Consider the following 16907-nt stretch of genomic DNA (forward strand, 5'->3'; position numbering starts at 1 on the left):
TGCGCCTAGTTTAAACTCAACAGGATTGGACTGACCACAAATGCATGTTTGCTGTTCAATAAATACTTCTCACTCTTTGCTACCCTAATCTAAGGGCCTCATAAACTCTACAAAACAAGTTACTTAACTTGCAGGCTCCATATATGTGAGATGTATATGTATATGATCCATATATGTAAGTTATTGTAAAATTTGGACACAATGGAGCTTCTTCTCCATTCTCTTGTCCCAGTGATGAGGCTAAAGGAAATGAGGGTGTCAAAAAATAACTATGGGATTTTTAGTTTGACTGAGGTGTATGCTTTAATTACATTAAAAAGAACATAAATATATTTCTATCAAATTTTCCAGTCTCTTTAAAAAAATAACCTAAGCATAAGCTTTGGAATGTTCATGCAATTCACATGCAAGCTCTGGAATCCCCCAGCATACAGGCAGTGCACTTGTCAAGTCTCCAAAGTAGGTCTCTATAGCATCTAGTGTTTATACAAACTCTTAGGTGCACAAACATTCTTTACAAATAACATCCAAACTAAAAATACAATACAATCAGTAAATTCTCCAGCACTACCATTTAGGACAAGACAAAAAAATACATACAAATTTGAATTTGTTAGGTGAAGCTATTTTTAGCTATTGACATGGAGAAAAGATAGAAGGAAGACTAGAAAAAGGAAAAATCCCTTTTTCCCAAATTCTTATTTCTCAAAAACATATTATCTCACTAAAACCCACATCTTTCTGAAAAGATCCTGTTAAAAGACACTGCACATCAGATAAACACACAGAAATCAAATTCTAAAAATTTGCATGGAATTTATTCAAAATTAGGTGAAAAGTTCAAGATAAGGCTTTTAAAGCAAAAAATATGCAGAAGGTATACATTATCTTTTTCAGACCCATAGATAATCCAAAAATACCACAATGAGGTAGGAACTGAAACTAACTTTGAATAAAGGTAAAACTATTTATAATTGCTGAGCATGACATTAAGTTTTGCACTTCAAATTGGATCCTCATAAATGCAACCAAGAAAAGGAAGCTAACCAGCCAGGATAGACAGCTACCTTCAGATCAGGAATAGCAATCCCTATGGGGAAAAACCTCCTATTTCTGAGGTTACTGGTACTGGACAATGCCCAGCACCTTTTCACCTCTGTATCTGCTTGGCTGTAAGTCACGTTATGAAGTTATCCATCCTGGTGGGGTGTCTCTGTTTTTTAAGTTTCATGCTGAGGATTCACAATACACATAATGGACAAAAGCACCTTTAGTCTAAGCAACCTGGTTTTCTCTTTTAAATATTAATATGCCCAGCCTTGAGCAGCTTCATACTGTCACCTCTTAAATGTACTGCAGAGAAGTATGACACTAATTGTGTATTCAGAGCACCCACTTTGTCTGCAATGACTGTGTCTGCTATGGGATGGTTCCAGACACAAGTACAGTGAAAGGACTGCACAAACATGCCAAAATGAATGGATACAAATGTCCACTGATGGTTGCTACTGCTCATTATTTCTAGTGTTATGGGATTTCTAGATGTGATGTTGTTTTTGAGTCCAAGCATTTCCCACCTTTCTTGTGAAACTCCAGAGCATTACACCCATCTACAAATAGTTCTGCAATTGTCATAAAAAAATAAATTTTCCCAAACTTAATTGAACCATACAATCCTTGAAAAGGCACTGTAATTGCAAGGTTATTTGGGCAAAATCAGAATATGCTGAAAAGTTACCTTAAGGGAAAACATCCTGCGTGTCTTTCTCTTCCCTACAGAATATAGTGCTGTTCACGCCTTGGGGAAATTCAGCACTGTACAAACAGTCAGAGCAAAGCCAACAAACTGTCTAAATCCTACTTCTGCCCTGGAGGCTAAAGCAGTACAAAGCATTGGAGAGGCCCCTGTGGGACACATGTAGTGCTCATGAGTAGCTCTGTCCTCTTATCTCCTTGTGCCCATTGCGAAGTTTTACTCCATGCTGCCTAGCAGGCTATTTCAGGCTTAAACCTCCCTCCCTCTCCACACTGCCTTCCAGGCCTCATGTCAGTCATCCTCGCTTTTTCAAAACTGTCTTTTCTGTTTCTAGACCAAGATTCATCTTCTGGGAAGTGGGGATTGTTGCAATGACTCTCTGTTATGAAACTTCTTTTAGACTGAAAACTCTTTGTGTTAGATCAAGTAGATTAGGAAAACAGTCTGAAATTGAATTGCTTTCAATTTTCTGGCACACAGAGGATTTTTGAAGTGGAAAAAGTTACTGGAAGAGTTCATGAAAAGCCATCCTGCTCCCCACCAGCCACAAAGTGTTATTTCAGCCAGAAGATTGCTCTTTGAGCAGGATTCTACCTAAATTCAAACTTCAAATGAAATCACAGTGAGTTACCCCACAGACACTTACACATAGAGATCCATAGGAAATTCTTTCATCATGTGTGTTACAATGAATTCCACCATCAAATCTGACAGAAAAGAAAATTATAAAGTAAGTATGGAGCTGACTACTGTTAACTTTTAGTAGACTACAAGGAAGTCAAACTGCCCCACCTTACCTATCTCAACCAGACAATAGTCCTGCTTAGATGAAGGAGATTTTACTTTTTTGTTTGTTTGCTCTAAAGAACATTAGACATTTGCTAGAACTAGAAAAGAAACTACTGGCAACTACATAGTGTAGTTTGCTGTACATACTGTAATTTGCTTTGAGGCACTGCTTCCCCATATGGTTTCCCCCACTATTAGTCAAATAAAAGACTATACCATGAATTCTGATGTTTAGAATTGCTCTCATATTTCAAGCCCTGTCACTAATGGAAAATTCCATTAAGAAACACATTTTAGAAAATTATTCTTGCCAGAAACAATGCACAGCCTAGATGTTACTTAAAGAGACATTGTAAATAACACCTATTTTTCCTAAAACAAATTCTGAAGCAAGTAAAGCTAGCTTGGTCTCAACATATGCAAGTTTCTGCTTAAGACTAATTCAGGGAAAAAAAGAAAAAAGGAGACTGTGTCTAATGTTTAAGGGCTTCCAGTGTGAAGATAAGAGGCAAAGAGTACAGAAATACAATTCAGAGAAGGTAATCAATAACAACTGAACGCATGTGGGGGTGTGTTCAACCCAACTTCAGCATGAAATGCTTATACCAAGCCACTGGTAACAATCATGAGCTGTAGCCTCCTAGGGCAGTAACAACCCAGCAGTGTGACTCAATAGTGACTAAAAACAGTGTAGGTGAAGAGTATATGAAATCTGATAGCTCTAGAAAGATTCTTCATGCAGCTGTTGTGTCTTGGCTTCAACAATCACGTTTGAAAATGTCGAAGTCAAAGACTGCTTCTGTACCATCAGGCTGAACAGCCATTCAAGGATCCAGGCTCCATCCATTTCTCAACCCATTTGTGCTTTTGGCCTCCACAGTAACGAGAGTCACAACTTAATCATGTGCTGCATGAAAAGCTTTCAACTACGCCTCCATACCCACAGGCAAAACCAATCCTAGCTACTAACATTCCCGGGGTTTTTTGGCTCAGAAAAGGCTCAATGCCCAGCAAACATGTTCACAAATATGTTTTTGTGAACCACAGGTTTGCCATCATCACATAATCTATCTACTTGTCGCTGCTACCACACTCACCTAAACATTGAATTAAATGATCACCTGCCCTCCCTCTTGTTAAAAATTCAGGTCAAATGGGCCAAGCAGTAGCTGCAAAATTTTCTGCCAATGTATACAGGACTTATTGCTAGAGAGGTGCAATCTTGGATTTGTCTGAGAGGTAGCCATGTATAAAGATGGGCATGGATTGCCAGAAACATCTTTAGTATGTAGCTGTCCTTCTTTTAAGTCCATCCACTGCTCCATTTAATCCTCAAATTTCATATTTCTATAGATCAACAAGAGATGCCTCAGGAGCCACAAGCACACAGGTGCACTGACAACACTCACCAAGCACTGCACACACCAGCGGGCGACAGGGCAGGTTCTTGTCTGCTGCTTTCTTCCGATGTCTCATTGGCTTCAAACACACAAAGATGAAAAGAAGTCAGCAGAAGCCAGAAGTCACACTCTGTGTATTACTGTATTTTTCAAGCAAATAGTACCATCAGCACAGGCTTCCTTTTGTCTTTTTCTCCAACTGCCATCTTACACATACTAACCCTAAAGGCCGTGGCTGGAGCAAAATTGTGCCTGCTTTCCAGCACGCTGATATTGGGAGTTTGTTTCTCTAGTTGTGTGGCTGGAGGGCACTGTTCTACTGAGGGGAGAGACCCCAAGACAAAAACAACTCACACAGCAATTCCTCCCCTTGGTTAGCATACTGGTTTGTTTCTGATCAGAAGACTGATTGGCATTCTTAACAGTGTGTACAGCAGTCAGTGGCTTTGGTGTTCATTGTAACAGGACAGAAAGGCTAACTGGATAGCAAATCTGTTGTTAAAGGGTGATGACTAGCATTCTTGCACTATGATCTTCATAAAGTAAGATGTTTGTTTCTTCCTTGAACAGTGAGTAACTTTCAAGTGCTGCTTCATTGTCAGGTGAGGTGAAACTTGCCAATATCACAAAGACAGAATGCATCAAGTTAGAATAACCATTCAAGTTACTTGTAACTACAGAGCTTCATAAGCCAGGTAAGGACACGTCCATCACAGGAAAACACTCTGGAAAAAAAACAACTTTCCTCCCTGAAAGTGAATTACTCCACTCAAAATGAAGCCTAAGCCAAATAAGAGCACTCAGTGTAACTCCAGCTGGCTATTATGTATCACATGAGGGCTAATGCCTGCTGAAGACTAAGGCAGAACCTTCCCCCTATCGCTGATTTCCTCAGAGACCTTGTAATACACAGCTCCTCGCCAGATACACAGGCCTCTGAATTCACTGACAGGGCAAGAAGCTCTTTGTTCTTTGAAGAATGGAGATATTCTGAGAGTAATTTAAAAATCATTCCGCAACTACTGCATTTCTGACAGCATTTCCACATGCCTTAGCAATGTAGGTTAGATGTCTGTGACACAATTTTCAACATATACTTTTCATACATACTTAAATCCTCTGTATTTGCATCCTAAAGAGAAAACAATCTGGAGGAAAAGACTCACCATTCTGTGTAGGTTTACACGAAAATTCATGTTGTCATCATGAAGAAAAGCATTAGCATATTGATCCTATTGAAAATGGCAAGAAAAGGGCAGAGATATGAAAAGCCCAACACCCTGCAGCTGCCTTTCAAACCACATGTGTTTCAGTGTAAAACTCCCAAGATACAACCATAAAGTTAAAAAGCCATCTGTCCATTCCCTCTTGTCCCACCCAGATTTCTAGTCACACAAAAGTAAACCCCTCCTGATCCCAATTCCACTTTAGAAAAATAAATTGCTAATAAAACAAGCAGTAGCTCAGTCTAACTTTCTCCCCCTTAGCTCATTTAAACTCTGGACTGTACACACCACGGTGTCACAAGTTTAACAAGTGCTCCAGGTCTATAATATAAGAGGTGGTTCTCCAACACACCAGTTCTGTGACTCTGGATAAAGGTTTAAATCGGCATTTTGATGCCAGAAGCTACTGCAGTGCTAGCAGATAGGTTTATGAGCTGCTCCACCCCTCAAGCAAATCTTTTTCCAAGACCACCTCTAAATTAAAGAGGCTTCTCCAGATAATGCACAGCCAGAATAGGTAATAAATATACCCTCTGTTTAATGTCAGAACCAAAGAATGCCCTTGTTATGCAGGGACAGAATTTCTTATCTTGTGTTATCTATGCATCCACCTGAAGAACAAGTGCCAAAACCATGTAATTAGAAAAATCTTAAATGTATATGATTAGTTTTCAGGCTGCACTCTGAAGAAATGTTATTACAGAATCCTTACACTGGCTATCAACCTCACTGCTTTTTATTCTTTAAGGATGAAAGGTCTTTACTTGCAAGCAAGCAAAATGTAAATGCCACACAAACAACCACCATTCAGGACATCAATCAGCCATTAGAACACACCCCCCATGAGACAGGGCCACATTCAGCCAAGACTGCTGACATAGCCCTGTGATGATGCTTTCTCACCCTACTACCACATTTGCTTCTTGTCTTGCTTGTAGGGACCTACAAACACGTGACTTACTTTCAGACTTATATCCTTCTTTGGCAAAAGGGATACTTGCACAGCCTGTGTTTACCATGACCAGTACAGAGCTGAAAGCCATTAGCACATTACTCATCTAAAAGCCACATCACAGGGTCACTCAGAAGCTAAGACAGAAAAAGCTTAGGTTCACTCTTTTTTCTCCTTCATCCCCAGGAGTTGACTAACTTGAATAAGATGATCCAATTTTCAAGTCAACTTTAACAGTACTGCATCAAGTATATTAGCAAACAGTAAGTGCCTGAGAATCTCACCACTCAGTACCACGGTGAATATTCAGCTCCTGCCCCACAGGAGGCAGGAGGATAGAGCCCTGTAACACCATCTGCTGAGCAAGAAACCTACCTCCGCTATGCATGTCAGGATAATGAGGCACAGCTTGCCACTGTGCAGCCGGTGCTCATCTGCAAAAGAGAAAAAAAAAAACAAGTCCCCCGTGAGCCACACAAGCCTAGCAAGGCTGAAGAGCAAGGCAGCTGCTACAGCAAAAGAAAAACCCAGCTTGGAGATTCTTCATAGTCCTACTTCCTTCATGATTGCTAAATACCCTACTCTCATTAAGCGCTCACACTCCAACCTAGCCACTAAAACCCACCTGATGGTCACCACTCAGCACCAACAGCAAAGGTTCAGATCTGAACTTCCACCAGCATTGTAACTATCTACTGGGCTTCTGTCTCATTCAGTTTTACTTCTACAGAGACTAAATACTGTCTTTCTATTACAGCAGAGACACATTGTTCCCTCTCTTAGACAAGGTGGAAAGCAAAACATCACCTTTGCTGTAGGTTATGAAACAAGCAGCGAAGCTTTCACAGAGGTACAGCATTGTGCAGCAAAATAACTGCTGACATTATGCTCTAAGTTCCAAGTTTTAACCCCAATACTGAGAGACACTATCTACTTTGCTCTCTGCAAAACCATGAAAGAAGGGAGTCTGCAAAGACTTAGCATTTTAAGCCAAGAGTTTCACCCTGTTCATGTTTCACAGCTTCTTATTCATCTCACAACTTCAAACAGCTTTTGACTTGAATGACAGCTGGAGCAAAATAGAAGAACTAAGGCAGAAGAATACTTTTTTTTTTTCCTTCTTTTTTTTTTTTTTTTTATTCAAACTCTTCTCAATTTTAACCTTGAATACAAATAAAAACCCCGCAATACATATAGTCATGGGATAACATAGGATAGAATAAACCTCTGTTTCAATCCTTGCTCAAACCAGGGCCAGTTAAGATCAGGTTGTGGAAGGCACTATCCAATCAAACACATTTAAACATCTTCATTCTAAAAAACAACGCACTTGGACCACAGACTGCCTAACTCCACAAAAATAAACCAACAAAACAAAACAAACCTGATAACTAAATTCTGAGGAGGCTTAACACTGCACATTCCCGATATTTCCAACAGCTTCTCTAAAGCACAGGACTACTACACAAATCATCCCAGACATCTGCCTCAGAGTCAGACTCAAAGGAGGAGGATATCTGAAACAGTCAGATACACTTTCATATAAAGCAGAAGACAGCATCAGCCAAATTCCTTCTTTGCAGGTGACTTTTACAAACACTTTGCTAGCTGGTGTGTATATGGTAATTATAAAAACAGATAGAATGGGCTTAGCTAGCTGTTCTGTCTAGTTTGACACCTCTTTTGTTTTCTTTTCTATGCTGCTCAGGGACAGATATTTTCTAGCAAGATGTACCCTGAAGTGTGCTGATTTCATCTTGCAGCACTAAATAATATGAAGAGGAATTTTGGAATGGGAGAGTTAAAAGTCTCTCTCATCTCCTTACCTCAGCTAAAATGTTAAAGTGTGGAGTTTTGTACTCCAGCAAAAAAGAGAAATGACCTAGAATAAAACTGATACACAAGAGTCTTGTTATTTTTATATTGTAAGGCTTCTCTGTATTTCTGTAGGTGCTGCTACCACTTCTCTCTCTGGAGATCATGCTGTAAAGGCTCCTTTTCACACCATGAACTCTGCCCTCTGCCAGTGTACTCTGAACATCAGACCATCTGCAGAGGCTAAGGAGCAGCTATGCAAGCAGTTATTTGCACATACACTTCATACTTTCACAGCAATCTTCATTAAAGTAACAAAGCAGACCACTCTCTACAGGGAGGTGTATCAGTATGAAACCTGTTTCACAGATGGGAGAAAATGACACACAGGTTTTGTTTCTCCCAAGGCAGCTGCCTCTGACTGACACAAGAGAGGATAAGAGAAGGGCCTAGCAAACACAATCTATTAAATTATGCTCTCTGGGACAGGACCAAAGCAACTATCTAGTCCTGGACATGGAACAAACCAGTTTCCCCTCTAAGTGTTGCCACCTGTCCCAAGACACGTGGAGTAAATTAGAATTATACATTCTTCTTGCTATATTGGTGTCACATAGAAGCATAAAATCATTCAGGTTAGAACAGAACTTTAAGATCATGGAGTCCAGCTGTTAATGCAGCACTGGCAGTCTCTCAGTAAACCATGTCCCTAACTGCCACATCTACATGTCTTTTAAATATCTTCAGGAGTGTGACTCAAGCACTTCCCTGAGCAGTCTGTTCCATGCTTGATCTTATAAAAGAAAAAAAATTCGGCAGTGCTCCATCTATAATCAAAATATAAGGTCAGGAATATACCCACTAGAATTAATAAGTATTGGTTTGGAAGGCACAGTCCTTAAATGATCAATCAGTGGAGCTCACTGCCATAAGCTACTATGGTGGGAAGGAGGTCTATCAGCTGCACAAATTTCAGACCTTACACAGGCTAGAACCAAAGCAAAGAAAGAAAGAAACATCAACTCCTGTCTCATAACATAATAACTCATCTCTCACTGGCTTGTTTAGTAAGGAATCCCCTCTATCAGATTTCACTCTATCTGACACTAATCCAGTGTGGCAGTTTCCAAGGCCCTGTGCAGACTTTCTACGTTACAGTGCCTATGAAATGCAGAAGTTACATGGAAAAACATAAAATTGTTCCATCAGAGTCTTGGATCAGTAAGACAGACCCTGAGAAAAGCAAATGAGAATGAGCAAATTAGAGAGCTGGCAAGCCCTCCTCACGTGCGCAATCTATTAAAATGACTGAGCCAAGATTGATGTGGTTTAGTTCAAAAGACAAAATAAGAGGAAACATGAAAGCAGACTTGAAATATATAAGGGCTGACACATAAAAAGAAGAGAAATGATCCATTCTCAATATCTATCTTGGAGAAGATAACTAGTAATTAATTTAAATCACAGCAAAGAATTTAGGAAGCACACAAAGCTTTCTCACAATATGGACAGTTAAGCACTGGAATGGATAGTCTGAAAATGGTGCTCCACTATCACAGTATCTTTATCCAGCCTGGCAGCAATACCTCTGAGAAAAGATAAAGGCAAACCTGATTCTGCCTTGGTTCCAAGGAGTTGTGGTTTAACCCCTGACAGCAACTAAGTACCATGCAGCTGCTCAATCACTTGCAATGCTTCCCCTCTCCCCATAGTGGGAAGAGGTATTGGAAATAAAAGGTAAATCATGGGGGTTGAGATAAGAACAATTTAATAACTGAAGCCTCATCATCATAATAATCATCAGTGAGAGAGGGTAACAACCAAAGAGAAACAAGTGATACACAATACAGTTCATTATATGATTGCCCATCGCCTGCTGCCCATCCCATCCCCAAACAACAATTGCCCCCTTTGGGGTAACTCCCCCAGTTTATATACTGGGAATGACATTCTGTGATGTGGAATATCCCTTTGGCCAGTTCAGGTCACCTATCCCAGCCAAGTTCCTTCCCTGCTTTTTCTGCACCTCCTCACTGGCAGAGCACAAGACACTGAAAAGTCCTTGACAGAGGGTTAGCACTACTTAGCCAGAACCAAAATATCAGTGTGTTATCAATATCATTCTCATACTGAATCCAAAATCAAAGCACTGTACCAGATACTAAGAAAATTAACTCTGTCCCAGCCAAAACCAGATAGGGATGCGTGAAGTTTTTTTGGTCCTAATTTCAATTATTACTTTTTCTACAACCAGCTTGCTTACTGAACAAGAGCAAGACAGTGAAATACAAGCTTGTAGTTAAAAGGAAACTGCCTGCTCTCTTATTCAATGTGAAGTATTCATGAAACTCAGTAATTGATGTATCATAGCTCTGCAGATATATTCATATTTCTGTTGTTATATCTAACTTAACAGCGAAAGTCGGTAACAGGCTGAAATAGGGTGCAAAGATCACTTGTTATGTTCACACTATGGTCCTGCCTGTATAACCACTGGGCAAAACAGCACCCTTGGGTACCCTGAGCAGGAGATTAAGCAATACTTCAACTCCAGCAAGCTGAAATTAACTCCCACAGAACTACAGCAGAAACAAAAAACACAACACAGAAAGATACTTTCTCAAGCAAATTACTGCCAGTGCAGTCTAAGTTGCTGCTGTCCTATTTATAATTACAGAGCTACCTGTTTAACCAAAGGACAAAGGAAGTATTTCCTTTTAATGCTGAGCTTTGTCCCCTGCGTCAGTTTCTAAGTGTTCTTAAAAATACAGTTCTCTGGTCTCAGACTTCCTCTCTCTGACAGTAGTGAATCAGATACACTTGCACCTTCAGCATATAGACAAGCTTGGTTATTAGGTATTATCATTTATTATTACATTCTTTCTATACCTGACATCTCTCCTGCCAGCATTAGGTCTCTTCTACTACTTTCATAAGTCTTATCTCACAATAAGAAATCACTAAATTTTTTTAAAAAATCTTGAAATCTTCAATCTTTTTATAAAGAGACTCCACTTCTATTTCTGGAGGGATGTTCTTGTGCCCTCCTGACTTCAGAAGCACTGTCTGTTGCATCTGTAGAGTCCACTTACCTTTTGTGTCCTGCATCACAATTGAGCTGTACTTCAAGAAGGTTATCAGCAGGTTGCTAGTTTGCACATCAGCATCCAAAGGCAGCTCTGCAGAGCTTATAACTGGAACAAAGCAGATAAGACACGTTTATCCTATACAAATACAAGAAATAACTGTACAGAGATCTAAGACACAGACTCACAGGTCTGGAGTAGGATCAGCCTACTTGCAGGGCTACCTGACCTCCTCCTCCATGACCACTCAGGAAAGATTTTGTTATGAAGACTGGTACCACTCCCTCAGAGACCATTTCTCCTGCTCTAAGCAAAGTCTGTGTTAGCCTGCAAAGTGATATCCTTCTCCATCCTGCCCCTGCACTCCTCGGGGAGATGAGCCCACTGTTTTAGCATTCATCAACAGCCCAAGCCTAGGGAAATCTGGATATTTGCACTGATATCCAATTAGTTCTTAGAAGCAACAAAGATAACAGTCCCACAATTCTCATTTTGTAAACAGACGTGCCCAAAGAAAGGTCCTTCTCTGTTTCAGAAATTTTGAAACATTCGTTCCAAAAGGTCTGTGTCAATTCCATTCTTCCCTCTCAACAACAGTCTCCTTTGCAGAAGCAAACACAAGACATAATGTAATGATTATTGCACAACCAAAGAGATAGAAAAGGAAGGCTGAAACAGAAGCTTTATAAAAATCAAGAGGCAAAAGCAGTCACAGCTTGTGCTAGATACATCTCAGCCCAGCAGGGAGCAGAAACGCATTTTCCATACTTGCAGCAGTTCATTGGCATTTCTCTAGGACACCAGGTGTACTTTTGACACCTTAACAGTAGACATCATCGCCTTAGACTTTACAAGGAGCTATTTCATTTCCTCAGCTAATTGCACAATGTGCCTCCTTGCTCATTCCCCCATTTCCCATGCACCATGTGAAGCACTGAGTTCAGGAGCTGTCAAGCCTCTATCATGTGACTGAGCCACATTTTTACTGATGACTGAACCTGAGCTGTCCTGAAGGGCCATTCTCTGCCTTTCCAACTGGAAAGCTTTACAAGAAATATTGAAAGGGAGGAGAAAGATCAGTGGGAAACATGCATCATGCATTTGCCTGCAGATCCTGCCAGATAAGTCTGACACCATTTAAGATAAAGTAGCTCAGACAAAAAAATCCCCAAACTGATGGAGCTAGCTTAGGAACACTTCAGTAAAGCATTTAATACAGTTAATCTATAAAAAAATTAAAAGTGAAGGAAATAGGCAGGAACCCATAAAGAAATTTTATCTACATCAAAGATCTGGCAAACAAGATACAATCAGAGAAATTACTGGTCTGAGAAAAATTTATTGCTTGAATTCTGTAGACATCAAATTAAGAATAATCCCCTTTTTTTCTGTGTCACCTGGACAGGAGAAACAGTTCCTTGCTAATGAACCTGCTAATGGCAGAAAGTTACAAAGGAGTATCAGACTACACACAAAGAACGGGATGGAAACAAGAGATAATAAACACAAGATGAAATTAAACAATGCAAGCCATAGGGTCAGGAATTTAGGGATTCATTTCCATGGCAAGCTGAAAGCTCATCAGCTGCAAACAAAATACCATTATCAGATCACAAGATGACAAGCTACCAACATGAAGGGCTCAAGAGTCCAGTTCTACAACATATATCCAGAAATGCACTTCCAGCAGAGACACAAACACTGTAAAGCCCTGCACAAGGTGCTGGTGAAGCCTTATCTCAAACACTGCATATAATTATGCAGAAGCCATGATCAAAAAGGATAAACTTAAACTTGAACAAGTTTAAAGACATGCTAGTATGTTGATCAGAAGAACATTGTACCTTTCTTGTGAGACAGCAAAACACAGAGGTGAGTAAACCAACACGTGAAGAAGAGTGACCTTTGTTTCAAGGGAGGCTTAACACCATGATAAATGGGTATGAATTGACAAGAAATCCAGGTTGCAAAGCTGAATATTTCTAACCAAGGAACAAGATGCTGAAACTGCCCCCCAACAGAAATTACTGGGAAACAAATTTCAATTCAAATTTTAAATTAAAAAACAAATTATAAATTCAAGGGATTGTATGATGATATGCCCTGCAAGCACAGGGCACTATGCTCAAGAGTTAAGGAGATCTTTTCCAGCTCTATGCAACTGTCCTGACACGACAATAACATGACTGTTGTGGCTGCCTAGGGGGTCAAACCCACAGGTTCTCACATCCAGGAGGTCATAGATGGCTTGAATTACAATTGCCCAAAGTCTCTCTCTTCCCATGCTGTAAAGACAGCCAAAGACAGGGCTCCCTTTGCACTGGAAACAGATCTGCAGACCACTATTATACACATTCTAAGAATTATATAATCTCTTTTCTGCCTATTCTCAGGAATGCTCAAGGTTTTTCTCACTTTGGAGGAATGAAAAAGGTATTCATCACGAGATTAGACCTTGTAAGAAGTGAGGAAATACATCTGATTGTTGGATGACTAGGCTGGGGGCTCTGAGGGGAAGCAATTTGATCCTGTATACAACTGTATTTTGGTTCAGAGAAAAGTCTGCCTCAATATAAAGCACCTTTCAAAATTCAAGGCTTGTATCTCGTAACCCTGTAATGAGGTAAGTAAGGCGCCAATTGGGGCAAGGGCAGGCACAGAAGGATGAAGGAGACAAGGCAATGGTAAAATGCAGGATTCCTTAAACCCTGCACTGAGAGGCCCAGACTGCAGCAGAGGTTCTCAGGGAACTCAGGATTACACAACCACCTTCAATACAAAACTGTAGCCCTTGGAAACAACAGGTCAAATAGATCAGTGTAACGTCACTGTTCGAATCACATAAAAAATCCTAACGGGGTTTTTAGAGGTTGCACATTCCCAAGCATGAGCTGGTTTAGTCCATTCAGTCTTAAAAGACCTGGGCTCCTGACACATTACTAATGTGCCATGTCTGCTGGCAAAGTCTGTGCAATGAGACTGGAAGCTTTCTCACTCCCAATATTATGAATAGCTCAAAGATTTAGCTAAAAGTCTGAAAAATGTATTTATATCCCCAGTGGATCCTTCTTGAGCTGTTACAATGAACGTAGTGAATGAATATTTAACAACAGTAAGCAAACTGACATTTAGATAACTATGGTGACAGGCACACTTGATTTACATATTATGGATAAACAGTTTCTAGCAAAAGCCTCATTTCTGAAAAAGAAAAGAAAAAAAAAAGGAAGAAATCACTCTGAAGAACACATTGCTGCTTACCTTGGTTCATGATACAGGCCTTTTTAAACACACATTTTGAAACTTTACAAGGTCTTAATTTACACTATAGGTTAACAGCCAGAGAAATTTCAAACCAGAATATGAACCCATTTTTTATCCCAGACAGCATAAAAGGAAAGCACCTGAAATTCACAGACGGATTTCTACACGTTAATGTAACTTGAAAACAGTTCAACTACACCTTTTTTTTTAATGCAGTAAAAAGAAAGCAATCTTCTCATTCCAAAGCCAAAAAGCCTCTTGCTAACTGGCAGTCATAGGCAAATTTTCCAGCTCTGTTGCAAGACCTTAGTAAATAAGGAAAATTCTGACACATCTTTAAAACAGCAGCACTCAAGCACCACCAAACTAAACCAAGCCAAGGGCCTCAAAAAAAAAAATCCCACTGTAGGGATCAACAAGGTGACAGCAGGTAAAAATAAAGCAAGCTTCTCAATGTAATTGCTGCACATTAAGACCAGATCCTTTTCTTAAATTTAGTAACCTTACAAGCCACAAGAAGCCTCAAACTTCACAAGATCACTGCCTCTGCTGAAAGCAGGATGGAGGTTTTGTTTTGATTTTGTTTTGCCTTGTGGTAAATGAAAAAACAGAAATAAAAAGTGCAAGCAAGCTGTAGATGTAGGTAAGCACAAATTCTGTCAGTTGTGTAATATGCTGTGGGGGTGGATACATTTGCAATCAACACGTTGAACAGAAGCCCACAAAATGCCCATCCCTCCACATTTTATGTTATATGCACACAGAGACTTGAGACATAGGGGACTCTTTATATGAAGCTTTTGTTATCCATGGCAACCAGAGTTCAGCCATGAGGAGGATCATCCTTAACTAGGGTATGAAATGACCTGAATAGCTGATATAACTGAGTAACCCAGGCTGCTTTTCCCCAGAAGTACTTCCAAACTGTGCTCTATTCAAATTGACTCTGTTCCTTCATTAAACACTCTTCAGCTCAGATGCCATTAAAGTACATAAAAAGAGCTATTTCATTTCTTCTCTTAAACTAGGCTATATCTAGCCATACCTTAAAATGAAAGGGTTTTATTTTAGATGATTTCAAAGCATATTTATGTGGACACCTAACATCTCATTTAGAAGAAAGATCTCAGGGTAAGCAGTCCTTTACAAAGCCTATCAAAGGAAAGGCAATAATAAGAGGGAGGAATACTTCCACACCCAGACTGAATTCAAATCCCAATTAATTCAAAGCTGAGGACAAGTGCATTAACGACAAGCAGGAATCCACAGCAATTCTCTGTAAATCTGTTCAAATGACAAATAATCCCAGGCAAAGGACCTGACACTAGAAATATTCATAAGTAAAAGCCTACACAGAATAACTAATGGGCTGGGTGTACCTTCATGCAGATATCGGGGCAGTACTGTTTTCAGAAGGAATATCAGAATAATTTCATCGAGCAATACACAAGGCAAAATAAAAATAAATTTGAGCCAAAGAATCTTGTTCATGTTTAGTAAGGCAAGTCCCTGCAGGAAGAGACCACCAAGGTACATCTGCTCCAGACAGATCTCACTAGTGGCAATCTTCATAAAATAGTTTGCTAGGTATTTTACAGTTTTAAATTACTTTTCCTCAGGAGATCATTACATTTCTTACCATCTGAAGAAGGTGGGGTGGTTCCAAGTGGAGTGACAGGTGTCGTTGGAACTGGGCTCGTTGGTGTTGTCATCAGGCCCATTTCAGGATGGCTCTAAGAGAAAACACAAATGCACAGGTCAACTGCTTCCCTCCAGGCACTAGAAACACAGACCACTACTTGTACTGTTCCATGCTCTTTCACAATAGACATGACGTAAGAAGTCTCAAGAAACTTCAACCTCTTCCCCAAAGAGCCAGGCCATGGTTCCTGACCTTGGATGTCTAATGATTAAACTGTACATCAACTTCTCTACTCCACAAAACACAAAAAATACATCAAAAAATGCTGGCTCTCCACAGCAAACAGAAAAAAATGCCCTTCCCTAATGTAGAATGGGAGAAGATTTGCAAAAGCCTACAAGGTTAATAGTTTCTAATTCCCCTAAAAGATGCCAAAGGATGTGCATTTGAAGTCTTCCTCCTTCGCTTCTCTTTCTAAGAGCAAATTCTCCTCACTCCTGCCCCCCACCTGTTCATATTCAAAAATGATGGCTATTTATTACTTTCCTGTCTCATGTAAAGCCCTGCAGGAAAAACGCTGCAGGAAAACAATGCATAACATAAATAATACTACCATTATTGATCCTCTCAGCTTCCATCAGCCAGTCACTCTCCCCATTTCATCTTTGCTAATAGTTGCCTGCCTAATTACTGCTTTGACTTTCACTCTTTGCAAGCTTCCGGACCTATCCACACTGGTGAGAGCGTAGGCAATCTGCCATGCTATTTTTGAGTCTGGCTGCCAAGCAAAGTGCCCATTTCATAGGGCAAGTTTTACATAAATGTATCATCTGCCTTAATATATCATCACAATTTCAAAATAAAAGGAAGATACAGAACTGCTGATTTGATGTTAGTTTCACAGGATTTTTCACAAGTGGGTATCTTCCACACTGCTTCTGACTATCTCATTTCATGAGCAACTATAAAGGCATATA

The 16907-nt window shown here is 39.9% G+C and overlaps 1 protein-coding gene across 4 annotated transcripts in view; it reads right to left on the reverse strand.

The window, feature by feature from the left end:
* Positions 1-16907, reverse strand: part of ARMH3 (armadillo like helical domain containing 3) — a 123246-nt gene that overhangs the window by 84008 nt on the left and 22331 nt on the right. For all 4 annotated transcript variants that reach the window (XM_066323701.1, XM_066323702.1, XM_066323703.1 and 1 more), the window contains exons 14-19: positions 15928-16021; positions 11031-11132; positions 6499-6557; positions 5112-5177; positions 3955-4024; positions 2403-2463 (exon numbers count right to left, since the gene is read on the reverse strand). In XM_066323701.1, the coding sequence (XP_066179798.1) occupies positions 2403-2463; positions 3955-4024; positions 5112-5177; positions 6499-6557; positions 11031-11132; positions 15928-16021 (452 nt within the window). The remainder of the gene's footprint in view (positions 1-2402; positions 2464-3954; positions 4025-5111; positions 5178-6498; positions 6558-11030; positions 11133-15927; positions 16022-16907) is intronic.

The sequence above is a fragment of the Sylvia atricapilla genome, chromosome 8 (assembly GCF_009819655.1).
Source record: "Sylvia atricapilla isolate bSylAtr1 chromosome 8, bSylAtr1.pri, whole genome shotgun sequence".
NCBI lineage: Eukaryota > Metazoa > Chordata > Aves > Passeriformes > Sylviidae > Sylvia > Sylvia atricapilla.